This window comes from Miscanthus floridulus, chromosome 8 (genome assembly GCF_019320115.1).
Source record: "Miscanthus floridulus cultivar M001 chromosome 8, ASM1932011v1, whole genome shotgun sequence".
Lineage (NCBI taxonomy): Eukaryota > Viridiplantae > Streptophyta > Magnoliopsida > Poales > Poaceae > Miscanthus > Miscanthus floridulus.
Genome location: NC_089587.1, coordinates 154771471 through 154790231, shown reverse-complemented (window position 1 = coordinate 154790231; position 18761 = coordinate 154771471). Strand labels below are relative to the sequence as shown.

Genomic DNA, 18761 nt, shown 5'->3' with positions numbered 1-18761 from the left:
AGCACATATGTAGGGGGGAGCTAATACTACCATCTTGGGTTTGTGGTACTTGTCCAAAAATCATTTTCACATGGTAAAATTGCTTGGGCAAGCAACATGAATCCAAAAGAGCTTAATTTCCATATCTTTGTAAAGTTGTCATCAATTACCAAAAAGGGGAGATTGAAAGGTCCTTGTGTGGTTTTGGTAATTAAGTGATAACCTAGGTGGACTAATTATGTTTATGTGAGATACACAGGTGATTAGTCCACAGGTACATATGTGTGAGCAACATATGCCATGAAGGTGAAAATGGCTTGGAGATGTTGCAAAGCTCACACATGTGATGATGAAGGAGCTCATTGCACATGAGACATGACATTGAGTCATGTGATTAAGGTGGAGAAGATCAAGAAAAGACTTGGCTTGATGGACCGGTTGCAAGCGTGAAGGGCAAGTCAGAGGCTTTGGAGCGATGGACCACGTGGTGGTGAAGCTTGAGCAAGACTTGGTGCCGATGGATGAAGGCAACAGTGAAAAGCAAGTGAAGTCAAGATCAATAAACCAATATGATCACATGGTGATATAAAGTGGATCATATCATTGTTGATCATGTTGGTGCATGTGTTGCATCGACATTGGAGGAGATGGAATGGAATGCGCAAGGCAAAGGTATAACCTAGGGCATTTCATTTCACCAGTCATAGGTGTGTAGAGAAGTTGATGACCGGATTTAGGATAGATGGCCGTACTATCAAGAGGGGCAAACTTGTTTGCATATTGGTCATCTAGTGTCACTCGAGTGATCTAACTTTGCATCGTCGCTAGGATTGAGTGGCATGGCAAGTTGAGTGGCTAATCCTTTGGAAAAGGTTTGTGAAAATGCTAACACACATACACATGGTGGTGTACACTTGATGGTGTTGGCACATTTACAAAGGAGATAAAGTTGGAGTTGATGTGAATCAACTTGGTGAAGGAACAGAGGCAAGGGTTCGCACTCCACCGGCGGAGTGTCCGCCCATAGTGTGCGGACAGTCCGACGGTGCCACCAGCGTCCTATACAGAAAAGATAGGGACTCACAGAGTAGACCGAATGCTGGTCACATAGTGACCGGACGCTGGGGTCCTACGTCCGGTCAGTGGCGGCTGAGAGCATGCAGGCGTCGGTCTTCGACCACATGCTAGTGCTGGAAGTGACCGAATGCTGGTAGGGTGCGTCCGGTTAGGCTGACGTACGGTGATGTAGGCGACGCAGAGAAGTTGGAGAAGGACTGGATGCTGATGCTACGTCCGATCGTGACCGACCGGACGTGTTCGGTCGTGACTGGTACCTTACTGGAAACGACCAAATGCTGTGGTTGCTGCGTCCGGTCTATTTGAGTAGCTGCGTCTGGTCATCACTTGACCATTGAGATCAAGTGACTGAGGTTGAGCGGAGGCGACACGTGGCAAGCATCTGTTGACCGGACGCTGAGGTCCAGCGTCCGGTTGATATGACCGGCGCGTCCGGTCTACCCGAAAAATGCCCAGTAAAGGGGTAACGGCTAGTTTAGCCTATGGGGCTATAAATAGACGGGAGTCTTGGGCATGGCTGGTGCTGAGCACCTCAGGGGACTTTGTGTCCATGCTTGAGAGTGCTTGGGACCCCTCCATCTCACATATGCTTGATAGTGATCATTCGATTGTGTGAGAGAGTGATTCTAGTGCAATTGCATTGTGAGGTTGTATCGAGTGGCACTAGGTGATTGAGTTGCAAGCCGATGGTGCTTGTTACTCTTGGAGGTTGCCACCTCCTAGATGGCTTGGTGGTGGTCTCCGTTGAAGCCCACAAGAAGCTTGTGCAGTGCTCCAGGAGAAGAGCTTTGTGAGGGGCATTGTGCTCACCCCGCGGGAGCCACGAAAAGCAACTCTAGTTGAGCGTGTCATTGAGCTACCCTCACTTTTGGGGTAGGTTCTTGTGGTGCCCGACATGCGGGCTTGGTGGGTGATGCCAATTAGCCGCCGAACCACCAAGTGAGCGGTCAACACAACAGGACTAGCGTGTTGGCAAGCACATGAACCTCGGGAGAAAAATCACCGTGTCAACCTTGTTCTTCCCGTTGGTTTGCATCCTCGTTACACAAGCTCGTAATTACTTTCATATACATTGTGCTTGTGTAGTTGCTCTTGTATTTAGTTAAGCTTGTGTAGCTCACTAGTTACCTTCTTGCTTGTGTAGTATAGAAGTGGCTCCCTTGTATGGCTAATTTGGTTTGTGTAACCTTGTTAGTCACATTGCTTAGTTTGTGTAGCTAAGTATTTGCACTCTCTAATTTGGCATTGGTTGCCTTGTTATTGAGCATTGCTAGTGAGCTAAGTTGGCTTTGTGCTTTTGCTTACTAGCATGTGTAGGAGCTCCCTCATTGCTTGAAGTACTAGTGGCATAGGTTTGTATAACCTTGCTCCTAGAATTGGTTAGGTGAGCTCTAGCTAGCCTGGCACCTTTGTTGCTTAATTAAGATCTTAGTGAGGTGTTAGAGAATATAGATAGAGGGGTGTAGTCTTGACTATACCGATAGTTTTAATTCCACACTTGTTTTGGTTAGCCGGCGCGATGAAGTTTTAGTAATGACTATTCACCCCTCTCTAGACTCCATCTCGACCTTACAAACATACATGTATTACAACATGTACAACAACTAGATCTACTTTTGCAACATCCATATGAAACACTTGTTGTAACACCCTAGGTATTAGGCTTGCATAATTGCACTTGCATTGCATGAGCATAAGCATCATTCATTCATGCATAAGCATTTTCATATGAAACATTGCTATGAAACATGTGAAACATACTATTGTTCTTCTATGTTTCATCGTATGTATGCTTTATGATCATGTGTGGCTAATGAAAGTGGGGATGTTTGGTCACTAAAACACCTTAGCAACACTTAGGATGCCTAATGGAACAATGTTCATATGGATCACCTTACCTAATTAAGCTCCTAAGTGATGACATGCTTAGTTGACCTAGGAAGTACTTATATGTGACCAATGTATGAAATGCTTGTGGGACCTTAGGGGTACCTTAAACATGCTTAGAATATCACATGAAACAACTTTGGTATTCATGACTAAGGCTAGTTTGGTCTCTAAGTCATATCTATAGTGTAAAACATCATTTTCAAGTTGTATGTTTGACCTAAGTTGAACTATAGCATAGAGTGTTTGCATGGCAGTGCACCCTTAAGCAAAGTTGTAGTACTGGACTAGAGTAACAACTTTTTTTTGGTCAAGATCTAATTCAATGCCTAACATGGTCAAATAGGGCTCACAAGAATCAACAAAATAGTGTTTTTCCACACAAATATTTCTAAGTCCAACTGATTCCAATGTGTCTGACTTTGAGATGATGTAACTTCTAAACCATTGAGAATTAGAAGATGGTTTCTAAAACAATCTTGTAGCCCTTACATAGCTCTACAAAGTTTGTTTAAACGTCTTGCACCAATTTTCCATGGATTAAGCACAAAACCACCCTCAATTCGTGCTGTTAGGGATTCCATTGGGCGCTGATGGCCGTGGACACCACGCCGTGGGTGTTCGACCATGTTAGGCCGAAGCCCCCGCGTGGTGGCCGTACACCGCCGATGGCCCGACCGTTCAGGCCATGATGGGCACAAAGGCACCCCGCGCCCGCTCTTTCACCCCCACGCCCTCACTCGCTCCCTGCTTCCCGCTCTGCCTCACCAAAGCGTAGCTTTGAGCTCGCCGCACCACGGCAATGATCCACCACAGCCGCTCACCGTCGACATTGCCTCACTGGTCAATCTGTGTCGGCCATAGCTTCTCCATCTCCACTACCACCTCACCAACCCCTTGCTTCACCGTATTGCGCCTCCTTCCTCCTCTCTGGTGCGCCTTACGTAGAGTAGACCAAACCCTAGCTAATGGCATGACAGAGACCTCTCTCACACCACCGTCTCACCAGAACGCCTTGAGCACCGCCGTGTTCTGTACGCCACCGCGCGGGCATGTGTGCGGCTAGAGCTCGCTGTCACATCACCGGAACCCTAGCCACCTCGGTTAGCTCCGCTAGGTTACGACGTGGCTGTAGAGCACCTCATCGGAGTACAAGGTGGTCAGAGACCACCAACGTACCGCCACGTACCCTCCGCCATCCACCATTGCTGCTGGTGAGCATGCTTCGGTGAACCTCCGACCAAACCGAGGGTACCCCTGGGTGTGAAAGGTCATGAGGAGTGCAGCGGTGGTGACCTCACCACCGGTGGCTTCACCGTCGATGAGCAGTGGCCGGTCAACCAGCGTGCCCTATCTCTGTTCGGCTGACAAGTGGGGCCCGTTGACCTTTAGGTCCCACGCGTCAGCGACTGTAGTTTTAGGTTTTGTTTTATTCTTTTCCAGAATTTTGTGCTAACTTTGGAAAATCATATCTAGAGCTAGGAATGTCCAAATTGAATGAACTAAAATTTGTTGGATTCCTCATGAAGTGTAGTATTTGATAAAAATATGAAATGCACTGTTTCTAGTATTTTTCTAGGAGAATAAAATAGAGCTAGATAAATGCTTTTTAAATGTTTTCAATCTTGTAAAATGTATAACTTGAGCTAGGAAAGTGATAAAAATGTGATTCTAATTTTGTTGGTCTTGTATTGTCTTGTACTACCTAAGAAAAATATTGGTTGCACAGTGATCTTACTAGAAATATGAGTTTGCTATTTATCTTAAATAAATGCTAGATTCTTGTGCTATTTTTCATGGTAAAAACATGTATCCAATGAGCATGAAATTTATTTCATAGTGTTCTTGTGCTATGATGAAGCTAAGAAAAATATGAATTCTGTTGTTTGACACTTTTCAATAGGATTTCCTATTTATGCTACTTTAAGCCCTGCTGGCTTGTCATTTTTTTGTAGGATGTTGTGTATGTTCCAATGCTATGAAATTTATATAGTAGCCTACTGGGAACATGTCTAAGCTACTGTAATTTTATCAGAATTTATGGTGCACTTTTGATATATTTTACCTTAGTATCTAAATAAATTAATAAAGGCATGAAAAGAATTTATTTAGGAATGGTCACAATATTTTTTAGTACTCATTTGATGTATGTTAACTGTTGGTAACATTAGTAGTGCTCAAAGTACTATTCGTGTATGTAGTGAAATAGTATTTTTTCCTAAAATTCACTTATAGTGACTTTTCTGGATAGATTCTAGAGTTAAGCAAATTACATGGTGAAGATAATGTTTGCTATGAATCATGTATATAACAAAGTTGTAGATAAGTCACTTATCTAGTTTGTGTTAAATTTTCATGGCATTTGGCCAAATGATTTGTGAGTTATGACTATTCAAAGTTGGTCTTCAGAACTAGTTGTTCTCGGAATTTCTGGACTAGATTTGATAAATGTGATTGTTTGACCTTATTAACTTGGGAATCATGCAGAGATGATTAAAAATGAATTGTAGCTAACTTCATAAGCTTTCTAGATTATCTTGTTGCATGTCTTTTGGGTCAGTACAACTCTAGTTATGAATAAAACTAGCAGCTGCTGTCTGCAGCCCTAAATCTGTTGAATGCAGTGAATGACTTGATTGCTTTATATGAATGGATGTGATGATTTAGATGCTTAGGCTGATTAAGATAAGTGTTAGTTGCAGGTGCTAGACCTCTTACTGAAGATGAACAACTATACTTTAGGTTGTTAGAGCTTGGTGAGTGTGTAGTTCTTGTTTTTAAGAAAAGATATGCACCTACTCAGTAAAGTAAACATTAATCTTATGTCATCATGTCATTCATGTGTCCATTGATACATGGTTGTACCTTTCATCATCACCTTCCATCACTTATGCATTCATGACTCTTATGTTGTGCATATGCATGTAATAGGTGTTTCGGAGGGAGTCACTCTTCTGGAATTCGAACAAGAACCTCAAGAGGAGCAGCAGCAAGTTTAGGAGCAGGAAGTGTAGGCGGAAAGGAGGAGTCAACGTAGAAGATCTCCCTAAGTGTCCTAACCACCAGCCTTCCTTGTTCTTGAAAGGCAAGCTTTGGAGGATTATAAGACTCGTATGTTTTTATAAATATCACTTGCGTCCTTTATGTTTGATGCATTAGGTTATAAGAGTTGATTGGAACCACTTGCTGCATATATTATCCTTGTCCAAATAAATATATCTTGAATCCTTGGTAGGTCCAGGATCGAATATATGCTTAGCCTTGCTTAGTTTGGTACATCTCAGGTGATTTCCTGTCACCTAAAAAATATAGGTACATAACTAATCACGGTTGGCTATAATCGCTATCATGGAAATAACCATGTGTTGATGAATAAAAAGGAGACCGGGCGGGATTATGATAGAGAAGCACAAGGCATGGAGGTCTTAGTGCCTATCTATCCCTGTATGTGTCGGTTAAGGACCGATTCACTGTACGTCCTCATGTCATGTTGAATGCATGTCTAGCACTTAGTTGACCAGATAAGTCGTTACGACCGCGAAGTCGAGTAGCTCAATTTAGGTCAGGCCCCAGTAAGTGAAAGTGCATACACTGGAGGCAGTAAGGATGTACAGAGAGCCAATGACATGAGTCCAAGGGCGGGTTCGAGTCCCGAGGTTCCTGACAGATTGGTAGAATCTCTGAGGGTGCGGCGCAGATCGAACCCACGAACTTGGTTCCTGAGTTGTACCAAAGGTGACCCAATGTGACCCCGATGGGGGAAGTATGGGTTTGTGTTAGGAATAATTCCCTAGCTGGGTAGAAATTGATTCGAATTGTCATCTCTCCCGGATAGTGAGAACTTGGCTGAGCAGCGGCAACATAGAGTAACCTAATGGAAACTTGTTGGTTATGATGATGCTCAAATTATTCTTATAACCAGATATGGTTACTAATGCTTGTTAGCTTAATCAAGTGATTGCTCTAGTATAGGTGCTAATCTAGAGATGATTAATTGAATAGGTATTCAAATTGATGCTATAAGTACTAAATCTTCAAGTTATGTTACTTAAGCTTTTATGCAAAAATGTTGTCAAGCTAACTCCAGCGATAATGCTTTGCATACTCCTTGGTGTCATATTATTTCTGGTTTATGACGGGTAAGTCTAGCTAAGTACATTCTCGTACTCAGGGTTTATTCCCTCTTGTTGCAGATGACATGATGTACCATGGGTACTATAAGAACTGCCTTCATCCTGCCGTGGATGAGGACTAAACCATGGGGCATGGTACTCTTGAGTTATCTCCTCTGCTCTGCTTTTGCTGGAATGACCGTAGCACTGGCATGTATTTGAACTACGTGTGATGTTGATGTTAAACTACTTTGCTTCCGCTATTTAAACTTGGTTTGTAATAACTAGATGAACTCCGATATATGTGAGATATTCGTGAACTATTTGTGAACTGTGATATAACATGTGACTAGTTATGTTGAATCATGTATGATCTTGGTTTGTATATTGGTTTGTTTGAGATCCCTTGTGATTTCACCGGACTATCGGGTTTATATGGGCTCAAGTATGATGGTTTGATCGCTTCGATGATTGCTATTGTACTTATGCTCTTCTAAATTGGACGGTTCTGTTACACTTGCAATATACCTCTGAAACATTTGCAACACTTAAAGAAATAGATACTTGCAACATGCGCTTTCAAGCGCAACATCTACTTGCTGCTTACAAAATGGAGGCTCGCTGGTGCGTGGAGTTCACCAGAGGCAGCCGCGCCGTTGCCACCATCGACTCTGCCTACCACGAGGCTGGCGGGGACCCCTTCATGGGCGTTGGTATCCTGCGCTCCATGCAGGACACGCAGCCTCTACAACCGGCGCTGCAAATCCCACCACCACCGGATCTCTCGTCGTGCAGTGGATTTGGTGGAAGGAGCAGCGAGGCAGAGTGGATGGAGAGAGAGGGGAGGGATGCTGCTTACTCATCGCTCTCGGTTGGAGATGGAGCAAAACGGCCAGGGGTAGAGAGGAAGCAAGGCGAGCGCTGGTGCAGGCCGCGGTGGAGATGGAGGCAGCCTGCTGCCACTAGGCGAACGATGAGGCTAGAACTCGAGCGGCGTTCGACGAACAACGAGAAAGAAATGGGCGAATGACTAATGTGGGGATTGGGAGTTTTTTAGAAAGGTGTGGAGATTGGGAGTAGGTGGAGACATGAGGGGCTATTGGGTTGTTCAAGCCTAGCCATATTGCGTCCGGAAAATTAATGCCATCCGGACATCCTGCTCGTATCAATTCCGTTTGTAGTACCCCTCCAGCATCAGCATGCATCTCTTGATCATTTGCATCATCTCTTGCCTCATCAATATCTGCCCATGTCTTTGTCATCTGCACTAATCTCCATCGCCACCTCCTCAACATACATATCTACTATCCTACCACCCATGTGCTAAGAAACCATGACTTGGCAGGAAGCATCATCTACCAACAACACGAGCCCACTGCTTAGATTCATCCCAGGCTTCAACCAATACATCCTCAAGATACTTGCGGAATTAAAGTGATCAGCTAGGAGACTCCATCTAAAAAAACGAAAGCTTGTCCACATCAATCCAAGATTTAGTAATATCTCCACCCACATATAACAACGACCCATCGACGTTGTCAAAAGCCTCACCAAAGTGAAATCTAATCGTAATTTTATCCAGATTATCCATCTGGCCAAAGAAATACAAGTTCTCAAATGAATAGAACTGGAAGCAAAACTTGTTCCTAATTATAAAAAATGCACGCCAGTAATACCTCCTTAAACCATAACACAAGTTCATCCTTCATGCTCAACCAATCTGTTAAGATCACCTCTATGGCGACTCCTAGCCCTAATCAACAGCAGTAGGAAAAACCCAATCCCCCAAATGCAATGCCATTGACACATGTAAAATGCACTGAATATTTCAGAACAAAGTTTAGAAATCAATGTTAGAGTGCACAGCGGGTATCGGCTATACCCACGAGCCAGCACCCCTCGGGGTCCACCAGAGCCCACAACATAGAATGCATTCGGCCTAACTCAACATAAAAGACTAGCCTGATAGGCGAGGGTTACCCTCGGCTTATATGTCGACCAATTTTCAATGTGGGACTAACCTAACAATCTCCCCGGTCACATATCATACCCAATTCTTCACATCACGCAACCCGGTGCGATCTTTAAAAGACGTTATCTAGGCTCCGAGTCCGGCGCTCAATATCACATACAACCCGTGTGACTTTTGAGATATTAATAGGCTCCCCTGTCACTACGTGGTCCTTGAAAAATTTTAGGTTTTTTGACCATGTGTTTTGAAAGCACTGTTAGAGTGCGCAGCGAAATCCGAGGTAATAAAAATGACTAGTTTAGGAAAGTTTAGGCCCCGTTAGGAAGCTGTTTTTCACAGACTTTATGGGTGAAGCTAAGCTGTTTTAGAAAGACTATTCAGCAAATAGCTTCACATGGTAGACAAAAACATAAAATGACAATAATATCTTTTTTTTAATCTTTTCTTCTATTTCCCCCCTCACGCTCACAGATCTCCGCTTTCCTCGGTACCTCGTCTCCTTCCGTTCTTCGTGATACGGAGGTCCCCACGCGCCCTGCAAGATTCCATGGTGTCCAAGCGACAGCCGTATCCGCATCCTCGCCCCGCGGTAGAGCCAGCTCGCTAGCCTCGGTGGCCGCGGCGGTGCTCGTGGCCCCGGCGGCCGCAGCGGCGTCTCGTGCACCCCGACGGCCCTCGCGCCATCGCTCGCGTCCCGGCCGCACCTGTGCTCCACGGTGGCGCGTCCCGGCCTCACCCACCGACGGCAAGCCCCCGCGGCATCGTGCCTGCTCGCACGCTGCGTCCAGCGGTGCCCGTGCTCAGCTGTCAACGCGCAGCAGCGCCTGCCATCGGGGCAATACTTGTCTTTACACATGGTAGGGCCCACAAAGTGGTGGGTGAATTAGAATAAGCTATTTTTTTAGCTTCATACAAACCTATTCTTTTGTGACAGCTTTACCCATAAAACTGTTAAAAAAGGCGTTTGATAAAAAAAAAATTAAAAACTGATCATGAAGTTATACAGCTCGTAACAGCTCACGAAGTTAATGTAAGCTGTGCCAGGACCTTAGTGTCCTTAATACGATTTCGGCTGTGTTTAGTTGGATGAAATTTAAGAATTTGAGTACTGTAGCACTTTCGTTTTTATTTGGCAATTAGTATTCAATCATGGAATAATTAGGCTCAAAACGCTCGTCTCGCGATTTTCAACTAAACTGTGCAATTAATTTTTTTTTCGTCTATATTTAATACTCGTATTCGCAAGATTCGATGTGAAAACTTTTTTTTTAAGTAAACAAGGCTGTCGTAGGACGGGAGTTTGTAAGCCACACCACACCCACACACACTATTTAGACTTTTTTTTTTTTTTTTCATTCTCCTAACGTTGGCCGGAGCCCCCTCCCAGCCCGGTCTCCAGATGGTGGCCACGCGCACGGGGTTCTCCCTTGCTAGTTTTGCTTTCGTCTCCGCCTCCGATTCTGCGATGATAACGCACCATCCCTCTCTGCTCCGCCCATCTATCCTCACCCTCCGGGCCGGCGTCCTCGGTCGGCGCCCAACACTGAACGCCTTCCTGTCCACAACCGTCGCCTCCGCTACGCCGCCTCTCCGCTTACGGTGTCTGCGCGCCACCGCCGGCGGAACTTCGCCGGTAACAACCAAATCGAAAACCCCCTCGGGTTCTCTGCTACTCCTTGGGCCATGCTTCGATTCAGTTGTAAATGCCTAGTTGCCTGAAAAAAGTTGTAAATGCCTACTTTGCTCCGCAGGTCAGTGGCGATGGAGGCAAACGCGCGGTGCCGCCTCCCACGCTTGGGGCCGCCCTGCTCGGCTTCGTGCGTAGCAACTTCCTCCCGCTTGGTGAGTTCCCGCTTGTATGCGATCCCAGCTGGTGCTTAATCATCTTGATATCTATGGCCTATGGGCGATTTTGTACTGCTGTTTCTGTATGTAATGCCAATTATGCAATGCTTGTCTTAATTGTGTAGTTGGACTTATGTACTCCACGACCCAAACTAGGCACATTTGACAATGCTTCAATGCATTATTAGCTCCAAATCCAAAATAGCCTTTGCATCTGTGTCATCCTGAAATTCTACTATACAAAGCAGAATCATAGTGGATTAGCGAGAGATGTGTTTGTTTCTCGAGTGCAGACAATTTGGGTGTAAATCAAGTATGATCTGCTTTTAAACAGTTGAAGGTGCTGTGTAGTGAATACTCCTATGTCTATAATTGCTTTCACATTATCGCTATGTATTTGACAAGAGCATGCAAATGTCTCTGGTTTGAACTTTCATGGACTGATTTTTGTCTTTCCCGTTGATAAGCTCTCATCGGTGGGATCATATTGGGTCTTCTAGATCCTACTCTTGGATGCCTTGCTCACAAATACTCCCTGTCAAAGTACAGCACTTTTGGGATATTCGTTATCTCAGGTTCGGTTGCTTAACCTATTCGTGTGAATCCCTGTTCTATTACTTCTGTGTGCTGCTGATAGCTTCCTCTTGGCTGCATAGGACTGACCCTGCGCACTAGGGAGCTTGGTGCAGCGTTAGAAGCTTGGCCTGCTGGACTATATGGACTAGTATGATCTTATGTTTATTCTGTGTCTGTCAGACTTGCATGTTCTAGTATCATTCTGTGGCACAAGTATAAGTATGTTGGAATAAAGTTCTCACTCCCATTTGATCCAAGGAATAATTCAAGGAAATTCCATGCCATTGATTTTCTGGCATTTATTTCTTACCACGAGTATTGCCTTTCTGGTTGTTTTTGGGATACCAGTTCCCATACTTCTATTGGTCATCAATGGAGCACCCTCAATAAGTTTGCTAATGTCTAATATTATTGTATATAATTGCAGGGATCTATTTTGCTGTTTACACCCTTTCTTGCTCAGTTTATTATGCAAGTTCAGTTCTTCCCTCGTGAATTTATCACTGGTAAATGGTTCAAGCACATGCCTGCTTTTCATGATGGATTTTATGTTTTCATTCCACCATTTTTTGTTGCCATGTGAGTAACTCATACTTTTGTGCTCCTTATAGCTTGTTTTCTTTTGGCATCTTACAGGGTTAGCTATATTTTGCTGCATGCCAACAACACTATCAAGTGGAGTCACACTAACACAGGTACTACTTAATACTTATCCCTATTATCTACCAACATGTAATACCACATATTTTCTCGTATAGCTATATTAGCATTACAATCTAATAAAATATTTTTACCACCATGCAGCTTGTTGGCGGTAACTCTGCACTTGCTCTTGCAATGACAGTTGCATCCAATTTACTTGGCATTATCATTGTAAGCAAAATTTTACTGTAATTTTTTGTTTATGGGCAACTGACATAAGTAATTAACTAACCCAATAGAGTATTACAGGTTTAACTTTGTTGTTTATAGTTATGAAGCTTTATGCCAAAGTTCTTGGATGTAAAATGCTGATCAGCTGATGGTAGCAAGATGTTACTTTTCTTGTGTTTCAAGCCGAGTCTGATTGCAATCATGTGGTTCTTTTTTTGTTTTACATGTAAAATGAATATCCAGTTATCCACTGATAATCTGATATGATAGTTATGAAATTTGAGTATGACCCACCAGTCCTCAAACATGCAAAAAAACTGAATTATAGACTAAAATATTGTAAATGTTAAATATATTTTCTATAAACTTGGTCATAGTTAGATAAGTTTGACTCAGGACAAAGCCAAAACGACTTCAATTTTGAAACTCGGTGAGTTTTTTTAGTAGTAATTTTTAATAAAGTAATTGCTGGTCAAAGGCTTGTTCTAATGAAATTGTTAGATAAGTTTGACTCAGGACAAAGCTAAATCGGCTTAAAATTTGAAACCGGCTGCGTATTTTTTTACTAGTAATTTTTAATAAAGTAATTGCTGGTCAAAGGCTTGCTCTAATGAAATGAATTACACCTTTAGTTTCAAAAGGTGGATGTCTAGATTATGAACAAGCCTTTTTTTTCTATGTACAATAATTTATTGAAAGGTGAAAAAACATTATATGCTGAGCAATCTGGTCATTCTTCTTTGTGATCATGGAATCAGGTACCTCTTTCTCTTGCAAAATACATTGGCGCTGGTGTTGGGGTTTCCTTGCCTACTGAGCAATTATTCAAAAGTCTGGTCACCAGTCTTCTGATCCCTCTTATTATAGGGATGGTATGTGGTTATTCGTATCTTTGTACTCCACGTCGTATTCAGTTTAATCTTTGGATGTAAAAACAACAGGGCTTATTCTGAGTCTCATGTAACTACCTTTCATGATCAATATAATGTGGTAAGCATGATTTGTTTGTCGGATGTTTAGGAGCACAATTTAGGCGAGGTCTTCATGTATTTTAGTAGAATGTGTTATCAGTCATGAATCACCTGACTACAATATGCAAAGGATAATTTGAACTCCTCTAACTTAAGTGTTTATAGTGTTTTTCTGTTTATTTTTGAACTTACTCTCTCTGTTTCTTAAACAAGAATAATTGAATTCACCATCTATCCCCATGTTTTCCTTAAAGACTATAGTGCCATCTTGAAATATCTGAAGCTTCCTGGAGACACTTATGATGGTTTGTTCTTTGTCAGGTTGCTCGAGAAACCTCAAAAGGTGTGCAAACTTTAATATGTTCCTGTTTTTGACAGTCACTCCAGGTTATTAATGTTAATTATCATTCATGCATCTCTTGTTTAGGTATTGCTGATTTTGTTGATGGAAATCGACAAAGCTTTTCAGTTGCAAGTGCTGTTCTCCTCAGCCTAGTATGTCTCTAATTCGAAACATATGCCAGTTGACATGTTCTTTACTTGCTCTTTAGAAAATGTTGCTTGTAGTCACGATAATTCAATAAGCGAAGAAAACTGTTTTTTTTATATAATCAGTAACATCTGGCGCCCTTGATTTGTCTTCAGCATGCCATGCTTTTGGGTTCATATATGCAGTTTCCAGCCCAATTAGCCAGCCCTTTTGGCGCAGCGAGTACAAGAGGGCAACTGATGCATGCATAAACCTATCCTGCATGAAGTTTATCATTAGTGAGTATTTCGGCTCTTTGTTGATCCAATGATCGAAGGGCAGACCTGGTGCAGTGGTGAGAGCTGTCTCATTGAGTCACCAGGTCGTGGGTTCGAAGCAGCCTCTCCGCAGATTTTGCGGGGGAAAGGCTTGTCTCGGTTTATCCCTTCCCCAGACCCCACTCGTGTGGGAGCCTCCGGCACTGGGTCTGCCCTTTTTTTTTTGTTGATCCAATGATCCAATCATATAACAAGAGCACTTCAGAAATCAACTCTCAAGTTCAAATAGAGCATAACTGAGAGCATTTTGGTGTGGGAGAGATTTTTGGAGTTGCGCTTTAGTTTATGTTGCTTTTGTAGTTTGCATCAATATATTGCACGTCTGCATGCCTTGTGATCTATATGGACTTCAGTTCTAAAACATTTCATTTGACAGGTCCCATGGATTCAAGTAAGTAGATCAAGATCACTGATCTTATCTGTTCAAGTAAAATCCTTTGCTGTTGCCGTTACTATTGGAGTGTATGTTTACCATCTAAGCTTATCACAGTGAGAATGTTTGTAAATCTTGTTATGTGGATGTGGAATCAAATGCTTAAGGGTGGATGAAGATTAATCCAATTTTTTCTTGTTCTCTATCTATGAAAAAGCTCATGTTTTTGTTATGTTTTGCCTTGATTACTGCACAAGTATTGTGCTTGAAGCCTTGAACTGCTATTTTTCTCAGTTACCTATCAAACTATTATTGCTGTTTCAACTTAACGAGAATCTTTATGTTCTAAATTTGTCTAAGGAATCAACTTCCACCTAACATTCAGTGTGATGCATGAGTACACAAATTTTTTTTTTTCAAAACATTCGACTTTACTGGTAGGCACGCTTGCTAAGATGCTGATCCAGATGGCAGTTTGATATATCAAGTGACCTACTGTTATTCAGTGTCATCTGTCATGTTCAAGTAGTGTTAACTGTATACTTATTCTGTTGTTGCTGTTTTGTTCTGGGTTTCACCCTAGATTGTAACACTTGCTACTCCAATTCCACAGCCTTACTAAATAACCATCAGTCAGGATTGAGTCAATACTCCCTGTCTCGATAAAACAGAAAAGAACTAATTGGGACTACCCTTCTTCAATAGTTCTTAACTGATTCCTCGCTTGTCAATGGTGTTGCTTAGTTTTTTCTTTTCTTTGCCTCCAATATAAACTGCAGCCTTGTTGTGTCTTCAGCTACACCTTAATATCTAACATGAGCACATTTCTTTTCACAGGCTTCTTCATCTTGCTCTGCTGGCTTTCAATGCTGCAATGTTGGAGATCTTGTCACGTCTTGAACAGAAAGGGGAGTCAGTCTTTGCACAGAAAGAGTACGCACGAGCTGTCATTTTGGTGGCTAGTCAGGTCAGTCTTTATCATCACAAAAAGAAATAGAAAGCCTGTAAATGATACAAATCAAATTCCTGCTGTTGACCATATGGTGGGCCTATCTGATATTGCATCTAGCCGAGGACCAAGGTGTTGGCAACTGTTACTGTCATGCTTTGGATTGCAGTGTAGTGTGTAGTGTGAGGTGGGTGGTCTAGAGGGGTCTTCTAACATGATCCAAGCTTAATGTGCAAGGCAGAGCTTAGTCAACCAGCAAGTCAAAGACAAGTGATTTTTTACTAGCTAACTGTTACCACACATGTTTTCAAAACGGTGGTGACTACTTAGGATGCTTTTCTACAGGGTTTTCATGTTTCCGCCGAATAGGGGGTTTGCAATGAATATTTTACTGTGCTTCTGTCCATTGCTGGCCTAGTTACCGCAAGAATGGCTACCCATCTGTTACTGGATTAGAAGCAGCTTGGGAAACCTTCTTGAGGAAGAAATCTATTTTTGGCCATCGAACTATCGCCTGAGTCTGATTTTGACCATCCAACTCCAAAATCAGATATCTATGACCATGAAACTATTAAAACCAGACAACTTTTGCCATGAATCTGGTTTCAAAGGTGTTTTTCCTATATATGTTTTTAAAAATAATAAAAATGTGATTAAATATTAAAAAACTCATAACATAGTCATTTTAAATAAAAAATATGAAACCAGTACCAAACTTTTTTCTAAAAGTGTAATATATATATTGATGCTCTACTTAGAGTTATTTGGATCTTACTTGTTCCTGTTTCTAATGTTTTATTGCTCGTAGTCATGACCGTTATTTATTAAATTATCGTTTTGCGCTATATTAGACCAAGAGATCAATGAAAAGGATCTAATGGATTCCGAGTGCATGGATCATAAAGGTGACACCAACCTCGCAGATGCCATGCTACCCCACATATAGATCCTATTTAGGCATTGCATAGCTACTGCTTTACTTTATTTTGATTGCATGACTAGGTAATAGGTTTCAAATAAGACGGGGGCTCAAACATCATGCAATCAACTAATCAAGCAAACAACATAAAGTAAATCCACAAATGATATGATAATTTAAATAAATAACAGTGGTAACTACGAGCAATAAAACAATAGCAACAAGAACAAGTACAAGATCCAAGTAACTCTGAATAGAGCACCAATAGATAGATTGTATTTCTAGAAAGAAATTGGTACCATTTTTGTTAATTTTCAATTTAAAATGAATCATTTATGAATTTTGAGATTGAACCATATTTTTATTATTTTAGGAAAATACATATATAGGTAAAACCACCTTGAAACATGGTCGAGGGCCAAAGTTGTCCCACTTTTAATAGTTCGATGGTGGTTGTAAAAAAAAAAAGTTCCATGGCCAAAAATATCTGTTTGAATCCAATTTGTTATTGAAATTGTTCCAAAACACTAGTAGGTAAAGATGAAGTTGTTATTCTGCTTTCATGGCATGAAAATATTTTAGCTGGCTTTCTTATTCCTGTAGAAAACGTTGCCAGTGTTGGTTGCTGTGGTTGAGCAGCTTGGAGGAGCGTTCGGGGAGTCTGGATTTCTGGTCATCCCTTGTGTTGCGGCACACATTAACCAGGTTCTCATTGCAAGGACATTATTTCTATGTCACTTGCATTCTCTTAGGGGTCATTTCTAATGTCTGTAACACTCTGCAGATCATTATTGATTCTATCATAGTAAATTGGTGGCGCCAGAAGGATCAACAATTTACTTCTGCAAAGTAACTTCAGAATTCAATTTCGGTGTGTGACACAGGGAATCAGTCAGGAGCTCTTAATGTTTATCTCGTGATGCCAAAGCAAAATGAGATCTACGTGTTCAGTTGTTTGGAACGAAAGCAGTCATATCGAGATTATTTTACACAGAATTGCTTTCGTGCCTGAAGAAACGATATTATGTGTTTCCTCCACATCTTCAGATTTCTTCCTCTCAATGTTTTTGGATAGTTGAATAAAAAAAAATGAAAAATATAATTGTACTTGTCATGCAGGAAGTTCAGTAAAAGGAAGAATTGCTGACTGCAAAGCTGATTTTGTGAAGATCATTATACGCTTTAATTTCATAGTATCCTTCAGACTGATCTTCAGTTTTTCTCATCACCCTCTGGGTGGCCATTGCGGGCGTGTTTGCTAACCTGCTCCTGCCCGGCTTGGCCGGCCGGCCTGGCTGTGACCAGCTTCAGCTCGGCTCCCATGGTGCAAGCTCACGTGTTTGTTGAGATCGTGTTTGTTAGCCTGTGCCAGGAGCTATGCCTACCTGCCTACCTTGCACCCAGGAAATGGTAGCCTTACCACCCATCCTTCCCAGCTCTCTCCTTGTACTCATTTCATCGAACACACATGGGGTCTTCCAGAACAAAGGGAGGAGACGAGGCAGAGCGGCAAGGGTCCATGGCCTGGGTCGCGGTCGCGGTCGCCGCCGTCGTGGGGGCCATGAACTCCGACACCTAGGTCCTCCTCACCGCCCGTGCGTGCAGAGCCCTCCGCCGCCCGCGCGTGCAGGGGCCGCCGGCCGCCACCGGCTGCTCGTGCAGGGGCCGCCACCGGCCGCGTGCAGGTCCTCCTCACTGAGCGGTGTCTGCGCTCACGACGCTGCTTTCCATCTGGCCGGTGTGGGCAGCGACGGACGTGGACTCAGGCGGGCGACGGCGTGGCCGCGCGGCGGCGTGGGGGAGGAGGAGGTCCGGGGCGGCGCGGGGGAGGAGGTGGTGTGGGAGGAAGGCGTTGGGGGCGCGCGAGGCCTCCTGCCGGCTGCCTCGACTGCTCCGGGGGCGGTGGCCGGCGGGATGGGGAGGGAAGTCGCGGCCCGCGGCCGCCGTAGTGGCGGCGGAGCTGGAGGATTCGAGCGGAAGGTGAGGGAAGGAGACGGGCGGTATCCGTATCGGTTCACCGAGGGCACGGAGCGCTGAAAGGAACCGGGCTGCGAAAAAACGAAGGGGGGGTTTCGTTTTTCTGGGGCCTGGCCCAACTTGCTTTAAGTTCCGTGCAGCACAGGCTCCGAGACTGGGCCAGCAACACCAAACAAGGGAGTTGCAGCCCAGGAGCGCAGCCGGGCCGCTGGGCCACCATACCAAACACCCGCTGAGGCCCACTCCATGGCACTAACTTTTTCTTTATGTGGATGCTAATTAATAAACCTTCCAAACTATAATGGATTCTGGGAGCCATGGCAACAACAGCTGGCCTGTACAGCAGCAATACTATTATTGTGTTTAGGAGGTGACTGGAGCAGATAACTGTGGGATGGTACTCCCTCTTCTAGCCACAATTATGTTGCAATCTAACCTCCTATT

At 43.3% G+C, this 18761-nt stretch overlaps 1 protein-coding gene across 3 annotated transcripts; it reads left to right on the top strand.

The window, feature by feature from the left end:
- The first annotated feature begins 10377 nt into the window (after nucleotides 1-10377).
- LOC136477406 (probable sodium/metabolite cotransporter BASS4, chloroplastic) lies at nucleotides 10378-18426 on the top strand. 3 transcript variants are annotated; one of them, XM_066475558.1, is made up of 14 exons: nucleotides 10378-10660; nucleotides 10779-10869; nucleotides 11340-11447; nucleotides 11529-11596; nucleotides 11876-11954; nucleotides 12085-12143; nucleotides 12253-12321; nucleotides 13080-13193; nucleotides 13614-13635; nucleotides 13720-13787; nucleotides 14476-14561; nucleotides 15310-15439; nucleotides 16944-17045; nucleotides 17125-18426. In XM_066475558.1, the coding sequence occupies exons 1-14, from the start codon at nucleotides 10427-10429 to the stop codon at nucleotides 17191-17193; spliced, it is 1299 nt and encodes a 432-aa protein (XP_066331655.1). In that variant the 5' UTR covers nucleotides 10378-10426; the 3' UTR covers nucleotides 17194-18426. The 3 variants fall into 3 exon arrangements, 1 of the variants encoding a protein (XP_066331655.1); XR_010764010.1 differs by lacking the exon at nucleotides 17125-18426 and having other exon boundaries at nucleotides 14476-14490; XR_010764009.1 differs by lacking the exon at nucleotides 17125-18426 and having other exon boundaries at nucleotides 14476-14526.
- Nucleotides 18427-18761: the final 335 nt, after the last annotated feature.